Here is a 9,327-nt window from a genome sequence, read left to right on the forward strand (position 1 = left end):
TGCACCTGCTCCTAACCATCCTCCCGTACACCAGCCCCGTAACTCACCCTCTGCACCCGCTGAACCGTTACGGTTATTCCTTCATACTTACCACCCTGTTTTTATCCTTACCCTCCTCGACTCTACCCCATCTGTTACCCAGTCACTACAACGATAGGCATCCTCGGTTTCTGAAGGCAGCTGGCGCGGGAAAATAGCGATGGTTATGGAGGACCTAGTAGACTACTCGGAAGACCCACTAGCGGGTGCCTCCATCTAGACATCTCCCCAGGTAAACCTAGCAAGCAGCTACCCTTATGGTTGTGATTTCTCTGACACCATTGCCTCGCTACCCTCGATCTCAGGGCCTTCATGCTCAATGGCTACACTCTCAGAGGCTTCCCCCTCCATACCAGACCTCACTGCTCATCCCTTATCTCCATCTACCCTAAATTTTGTGGATCAAACCCTGGAACCCAACCTGGGCATCTCCTCAAAGGGTATATCATCTTTCCCATCCTCCACCGGTTCTCGTGCCCTTTCGGTAGCTATCACCAGTGATCTTGACACTTTTGATTCAGGGCCCTCATCGGCCCCCCCATCTAGAAATATTACTGAGATTCCCCCCATTTCAGGAGTCTTCCCATCTGAACCCCATTTGGACATCCCTACACCCGAGTCTAACCCTACTCAAGGAATCCATCAGAATTCCACACCTGATGAAAGAACCCAGAAAGCCAAGAAACCAAGGGTCCTAAAACCAAAGGCTTTGGAGGTATTCCTGAGTTTAGGCGAGGATTTCCAGTGGAGTGAGGCAATGGACACAGCTGAACGCGTGTTGGTAGGAAGAGTCAGGGGTCAGTTCTATAGCACCACTAGATTGAAGCAGTGGATGACGGAGGTTTAGGGGCACCATTTGGTGGAACCACCGATGGTACAAACCTTTTTCAGAGGATGGTTTGCGCTCCGCTTCACCAAGGCAAAGCACACCAACTAGGTACTTTCAGTAGTTTGGCATCTTGAACAAGCACTGGTGCTCCTTCGCAAGTGGACACCACTATTTGACCCAGAAAGAGAACAACTTGGAGCAAGCCCCCTCTGGGTTAGACTACCTGGCCTGCCATTACAGTTTTAGTTAGAGAACATTTTCAAGCCTATAGGGAACTCCCTGGGAACTTACCTAGAGTATGATAAATCCTACCTCTCGACAGGAAGGATGGCATATGCAAAAATTTTGGTACACATTGATACCAGTGATGGGCTTGAAGAATATATCACAATTCAAAGGCAGAATTTCTCTCGGTGGAAGAATTTGGAATATGAAGGGGTTCCCTTTAGATGAAGGAGATGCCACAAGGTTGGGAATCTCTATAAGGATTTCCCTCTCATTAATAACAAAGGAAGTGGAGAAGCTGGAAGGACAATTCCCCAAATACAGTTTAGGACCAGGGGGAGCAGCCCCTCAGCAAAGAAAAAGGGAATCAAGTCGATCTATCTCAAGCAAATAGGGCTCACTCTCAGGGGACCCCGAAGAAACGCGCAAGCCTCCTCTTCAACCTCCCTCTCCTCCTCTCACTAGGGCAAGAGCGGCTGCTGAGGCGGTGGTTTCTTCGGGTATGATTTTCACCTCTCCTATTCCCTCTAATTTGCTTGCATTTGATGGTTTAAATGAAATTCCGGTTGCTAGTAAATTAAATGGAATCAGTGACACTCCCTTCCATTCCTCTCTGGCCTGCTCCTCTCACTCACCAAATCACACCTTCCCTGACATCACTCCATCTCTCCTGGATCCCCCCCCACTGCCATCACTCCTATACCTAAAGCTGGACCTCCTTCCCCCATGTTACCAAACTCGATCCAAGGCCAAGCAAAAGTTAAAGACCCCAGATCATTTCGGGCTTGATCTTCTTTTATCCCCTTTTCCTCCTAAGCTTCCTCGGGGATGCCCCTCTTCCCTCTCAAAGGCACAAATTCGGGCCGGAGGTGAGATCGCCTTGGGCAGGAAATCAACCATTCACAGGGCACTTAGAGCATCGAATCCCTCATCTGACCTCCCCCCATGAAGATTGCCTCTTTCAATTGCATAGGGTTGGCTAGGCCCGGCAAAAAACTAGCCCTTCGCAGACTGATCCTTACCTCTCCCGTTGATGTCATCTTCCTCCAAGAAACCCTGGGGCCTGCTGATTCCATTACACACCTCCTTGACGCTATGTTCCCTGGATGGAACTTTATAGGCTTAGATGCTAATGGAAGATCCAGAGGTCTTGCCTTGGGATACAGTAATCGCTCCATAAACCTCAGTAACTGTTGGGGAGGACTTGGGCATATTGGGATAGACCATTTATCATTTTATTTGGGTTTGGAGGTGTGACTCATGAATGTATATGGGCATTGCCAACACAGGCCTGCCTTATGGGACCATCTCCTCGACTCAAAAGCTTTTCATAAAGATTACTTAATCTTAGGAGGGGACCTAAATTTCTCCATTGGATCCTCTGAGTCCTGGGGACATCATGCACAATTGGATCCCTTATCTACCTATTTTGAAAACCTTCTGGACTCTCGTAACTTGTTGGACATCCCCTCAACCAAGCTTTTACCTACCTAGAGGAACAATAGAGCCAGGGAGGACTGTCTTGCTCAAAGACTTGATTGTTTCCTTATAAAGGAAGAACTTTTGACCTTGGGTCTTCTTCATAGACAGTGGGTGGGATTGGGAGGAGTCTCTAACCATCTACCTATATTCATGGAGATCAGTGGGGGGCCTCGGAAACCCAAGGGACCTTTCAAGTTCAGCTCCTCTTGGTTAAAGGACCCCACATATATTCACATGATCAAGGAATTCTGGAAGGCACATCCCCCGGATGTTGGTGGGAACATAATAGAGGGTTTCGCCCACAACCTTATTGAGATGAAGAGACTATCCAAAACCTGGGCTCATAATAAGAGAATAAAAGATGATCAAACTCTAATAAATGTTGAGAAGGAAATTGTTGAGTTTGAAAAAAACCTGGAAGGGGCCTACAGAGTGACTGAACAAAAGGACAGACTCACTGATCTATATGCCACCAGAAGGAAAATCCTTATGGAATGTGAAGAAGCATGGAGGCTGAGAAGTAGGGTGATCTGGCTACTCGAGGGAGATGACAATACAAAGTTCTATCATAAGTTTGCAAATGGCAGGAAAGCTATTAATACCATTTGGCAGCTCTCGAACGAGCAAGGCCACACTCTTAATACCTTCCCTCAGCTGGCAGCTTTGGCGACCTCACATTTTAAATAGACTTACAGAGCCCCCCCTAGTGCAAATCTAGCTGAAATTATACAAGTAGCTCAATTATTCCCTCGATTTGTGGATCAGGAGGCAGGCAAGGAATTGTCTAAGGAAATCACTATAGGTGAATTAGAAGCCACAATAAAATGGTTTAAGAAGGATAAGAGTCCAAGGCTGGACGGATGGTTGATCGAGTTCTATTTAGCTTTTTTTGAAACCCTGGGGGTTGATCTTCTTAAAGTTATTGAACACTCCAGAACTAGTGGCAAGATTCTTGAATCCTTCACCTCCACTTTCATTGCCCTCATTCCAAAATCTGACAACCCCTCTACCTTTGATGATTACAGACCTATATCATTATGCAATTGCATCTATAAGATCATGGTGAAGATTATTGCAAATCGGTTGCGACCCATCCTATCCAAATATATATCACTAGAGCAATTTGCCTTTCTACAAGATCGACAAATCCATGAGGCAGTGGGAACTACCCAGGAAGTCCTACACTCTCTGCACTCCAAGAAAATCAAAGGTATGATCTTAAAGGTAGACCTCTCTAAAGCCTTTGACAAAGAAAACTGGTTGTATATTAGAATGATTCTAACCCACCTAGGGTTCCCTTTTGATTTCATTAAATGGATCATGAGCTGCATCACTAACATACCTTTCAGCATGCTTATCAACGGAGCAAATTCACCTTTTTTTATTCTGAAAGAGGTCTCAGACAAGGCTACCCCCTATCCCCATTACTTTTGCTACTGATAATGGAAGGTCTTAGCAGGTTGGTCAAAGAAGAGTTCAGAAGGGGCAAACTAAAGGGAATAAAAATCACGAACGATTGCACATTGACTCATCTATTGTTTGTGGATGATGTCTTACTATTTCTTAATGGAAGCATATGAGACTTGACAATCATGAAGAACACATTTGCACTATTCCAAACAGCCACTGGTATGACTGTTAACTATAACAAGTCGACCCTCACAGAGGCTGGATGTTCTCCACATGAAATCCATTATGCGCTGCAAAGGTTCCAGTACACTCTTCTTAGACTAGAAGATGGACTCAGATATCTGGGCTACAAGCTGAAACCTCTGGGGTACAAAATTACAGATTAGACTTGGCTCATTTCCAAAATGGAGAAAAGACTTAATATTTGGTACTACAAATACCTCTCTAGGGCGGTTAGACTCATACTCATAAAAGTTGTCCTCGAGGCCACCCCGGTCTACTGGATGTCACTAGCATGGATCCCCAGGGGCATACTCTCTAGAATATAGGCCTTATGCTGCAAATTCCTTTGGAAGGGACAATAGACAGGAAGAATATTCGCATGGGTCAAGTGGGAGGCCCTAAATCTGCCCAAGAAATGGGGAGGATGGGGCATAAAGAAACTAGAAGATTTCTCCACAGCTCTGGTAGTGAAACTAGGGTGGCAACTTATTACATCAAACAGTCTATGGACCAGGGTATCCGTTTCAAAATATGTTTCCCCCTCAAACCTGATGGATTGGTTAATCCAACCGCAAAGACTCCACTCAGGGGTTTCAATCATATGGAAGGCAGTAATAAAATCCCTTAACGTCATCTGGGTCGGCATCACATGGAAAATACAATCCAGAATTAAGGTGAGGATTGGTTTGGATCCATGGATTGGATGCGAGAATGTACACAGGCTGCCAGAAGACCTCAGATCCTTTCTCAGGGACATCAATATTACCCATGTTGGCCACATAGCAGACCTTGAACACTCCACCCTTTTTTAGCAGGCTTGGAAAACAGCTCAGAGATTGAACATTCCACATCAATGGACACAACAGTGGAATACTTACAACAAGGCCCTCACTGAGGCTCATATCCGGATTCGTGAGGAAGAATATGAAGTCATCTGGGCACTCTCAAAAGTAGGGAAATACACACCTAAGGATGGATACCTTGTTTTAGTTGAAGATCGCTGCCCACAAGCCTTAGAGTCATGGTGGAAACATTTGTGGAAGCTTGAGCGCCCCCCAAAGAGCAGACTTCTCATGTGGACCATACTTAAAAACAAAATCCCCAATGGAGACAATCTACTCAAGCGAGCTCATCATGGCTCTTTCTGGTGTCACCTTTGTAAATGTAACAATGAATCTGTCTCACATCTATTTATCGAATGTCAGGCTGCTCAAGACCTATGGCAATCGATATCAGCTGTGATTGCATCTCCGATAAGGTGGCAAGGAGAAACTATGAAGGAGACCTGGTCGAACTATGGATAAGCGCTAATCCAAAATGTAAGGCCTTATCCTAGGGTCTTCTAACAGATCTATTTCTCTGGAATTTAAATACAATAAGAGGCAATGATTTACTTTCTTACAAGACTTTTTAAACAATGAAAGTTTTACCATTTACATTCTAATCCCTATAACTTAAGTGAACATTTCATTTCAATAAATTTACATGAGAAATCTATAGAGGAATACCTAAACCGATGGGTGGTGGAGATGCCTTTAAGCTGCTGCTCCTACTGAACGCTCCTCTTGACTAACCCAATTGGATTTACCCCTCAGCCAACTAGGAAATAATTCCTAGCCTAGGAAACCTCCACAGGTTCCTTAGGTCTCCAAAATCACAGCAATCCTAAAATCACAACCAACCCCCAAAATCAAAGCAAGACCCCACATGCCCTTTTCTTCCTTCCTCCTTCCCTTTTATACCCTCCCTCTCTTCTCCATCTCAACCACCTCTCATTAATTTCATTAACTTCTCCTCCATCCTTACAGTTGACTTCTCTTCTCCCAACTAAATCTGGGAGTACATTTGGAAGTGTGATATGAATATAAAATTGGGAAATTAATGGGAGAGGACCATGTCTTCTCCCAAGTAAATCTGAGAGTACATTTTGGAATGTGAGATGAATATATATTGATAATTAAATGGAGAGGACCATGTCTTCTCCCAAGTAAATGTGAGAGTACATTTGGGAATGTGAGATGTAATTAAATGGAGAGAACCATGTCTTCTCCCTAGTAGATGTGAGGGTACATTTGGGAATGTGAGATGTAATTAAATGGAGAGGACCATGTCTTCTCCCTAGTAAATGTGAGAGTACATTTGGGAATCTGAGATGTAATTAAATGGAGATGACCATATCTTATTCCTAGTAAATGTGAGAGTATGTTTGGGAATATGAGATGTAATTAAATGGAGAGGACCATGTCTTGTCCTAATAAATATGAGAGTACATTTGGGAATGTGAGATGAATATATATATATATATATATATATAATTTGATATAATGGAAGGAGACCATATTCTACCTAAGATTCAATTTTATAAGGCAAGTTGGGAATTTGAATAAAATAGAAATAATGAATTTTGTATTAGTAAATAAATTTATAGTTTCCAAAATGAAGGTATTCACCAATATTTCTAAATATTTTTAGGTAATGTAAAAATTAATAAAATTTGCATGATAAGATTTAAGTGGGGCATTACATACACCCCTCCTTCAAAAAACTTTGTCCCGAAGTTAGAATGAAAAGATACAAGGAGTTCGAAAGCACAACAAACTAGAGAGAATTATAGCAGCAAAATTTTGATAAGTCAGACAATGACATTAATTCCCATCAAGAGTCTCCAACTGATCTATATCCTCCTATCCATCCTGACCTACTTCCGTTCCCACCCTATCTGTCCTCTGTTGCTTTATCAGTGGCAACAGCCATACTAACCACTGATAAAACCGACATGGTGGAAGCGTTGACTACATCGACCTAACTTCCCCAGTAGGAAATTGGCAATCGTCATCACACGTCTAGGGGAGCGTGTCCACCACTGCCCTCCCACGATTCCAGGTTTCAGAGGATACACGGTGGGAAATGCCTCCACCCCTCCTTCACAACTAGGGTCAACGCCCTAACACGGACCACACTACAAAGCTGGTTGGACTTGTCATCGAATAATCTAGTTAGGTAGTCTTGCCACCTGTCATTTGCATTTTACTCATGTCATAAGAGTGCATATCAAGTAGATACCAAATGTAATAGAATAATGTACATTATACCTTCCTCATGAGATGTCTCGACCTTCCCCCAATGGAAGAGTATATCTCGGCTATCATATAGTTCTTTCCCCTTGTGGGTTAGCTCTCATTCATGCATTTATATATCAACAAGATATATAATCATCATGTTATTAAGTCCAGTATCCACGTGTCAATCTTGCAGTTCACACTAGAAATAAATCATAAATTCACTAAGTCATTCATTTAAACAAATCATATCCACTTGAGCCATATATGAAACAAAATAATTCTAATAAGTCACGCACTAGATAATTCACCACTAAGTGAGTCATACATTTAGGCCATACATCAACCATTTCCATCATCAATATCAATCTGTCAATTGATTTATATGAGTAGTTTCACGTGTCCAACCAAATGCATCAATATTACATAATAACATGGAACTGCAAAATAGAGCCTTAGCATGGGTAGCTATTTAAGTCAAAATGGGCATCACATATGCTCATGTGACAACCTTTTGAAACCCCTTGATAATAATTAGAGTCGAAACAGATTCAACTGTCCACCATGGAAAATAGCATTTAAACCCGAATATGCTATAAGGTGGTACCAAAACCAAAATATTGCCAAGCAACTGATTAGTGGACTATCAATTCCACTAGAAGGTGCTAGTATAAGTTTTATGCATATAAATACCTTAGTGAGTATAAAAGTCTCACTCTTCCAATTTGCTAGCTTTTCATCTTCCAAACCAATTAGTTAACTTGAAAATAAAAGACTCAAAACTTCAGAAACTGTTTCCCTCATGATTTTCATACTTTATTTTTTTTTTGTAAATTGAGAGAAATGTCCTCTAAATGTCAAAGGTTTTATATATTTAATCATTGTTTACTAGTACTAAAACAATTTCATGATATATATTGCAGCTCACAATATGACCAGACAAATGAGAAATAAATAAACGAATGGAATAATTGCCTTTGCCTTGCTACTATTAGTATTTCCCTTCTAAATGGCACTGCATTTCTAAATATGCCTACTCCTTTCACAAGCGGCCAATGACCACAAAAGTTGTGAAGAAAGTTGAGGGTCCTTTTATCCAAACTAGAGAAACATTATTTTTCACAACATTTTTATTCAACGCTATAATAATGGTAAAAGGGTATTCTAATATTTTCACTGGTCTTTTATTGACTAGATAAGCTTCCATTCTAAAATCTCAAATTCTCTATGAATTGATCTTCTCATTTAATTTAGGATCATTAAAAACAACTATCATAGTAAGCCTTACACAAGTGCATGGTATTCAATCTATGTTTTCACTAGAAAATTCTACCACTCATAGAATAATCATTAACGTGACATATAAGATATTTCAACGCATCCTAATCTGAATTCCCATGCTTCATAGTCGTTTACTTCTCAAACTCGAGATTTGTTATTATGACTTCCTCCATGAAGAATGACAAATATACTATCTGAAAGATAATCCTACTATCCGAATGGAAAATCTACTGTATCTCAAATAAGAATAATGATAATCTGCTATCAACAGAATTAAAAGCCACCCTCATATGTAAAATATAACTGACTACATTCTTTAGATTGGGACACATTTTGGGTATAAATTACTGGCTCAAAACTGCAATTTTCAGTGCAAATATTGTTCACACCATCCATATATTTAATAGACACTAAGGTTGGCAACAAACAAGACCTCAGGTATAGATTAGTGGGAACAAAACTGCAATTTTCAATGTAAATATAGTTCACATCATTCTTCAATCAGAATTCTGAGACCATTACAAAGTTTGTTCAAAACGTTCAAGTGACACATCCTTCAGCCAAATTTAATCATTGTGATGTGGCAGACTTAACTATACAATTAATGAACTTGGGTTGCATGTTGAAATAGAATAGCTACATCTTCACAAACCAATCATCATAGCTTGACCATAGATCTCTCTGAATGTCGAGAAAGTGACCTTGCCCATAACCATCGATCTATCTGCAACCTGCTAACTTTCCTATCATTAATTCTTTGGTTCATGTGCCAAAGTCATC

General features: G+C 41.2%; 1 protein-coding gene across 1 annotated transcript; it reads left to right on the forward strand.

Moving 5' to 3' along the window:
- Positions 1-2,725: 2,725 nt before the first annotated feature.
- On the forward strand, positions 2,726-3,262 carry LOC149201230 (uncharacterized). The gene has a single exon (XM_089401230.1). The coding sequence runs from the start codon at positions 2,726-2,728 to the stop codon at positions 3,260-3,262; it is 537 nt and encodes a 178-aa protein (XP_089257356.1).
- Positions 3,263-9,327: the final 6,065 nt, after the last annotated feature.

Source organism: Pinus tabuliformis, chromosome 2_1, assembly GCF_031772625.1.
Source record: "Pinus tabuliformis cultivar Carrire ecotype Pingquan chromosome 2_1, CPIR1, whole genome shotgun sequence".
Taxonomy (NCBI): Eukaryota; Viridiplantae; Streptophyta; class Pinopsida; order Pinales; family Pinaceae; genus Pinus; species Pinus tabuliformis.

Coding starts and splice junctions, on each gene's coding strand:
- LOC149201230 (XM_089401230.1), top strand. CDS start 2,726: ATGGAGATCAGTGGGGGGCCTCGGAAACCCAAGGGACCTTTCAAGTTC.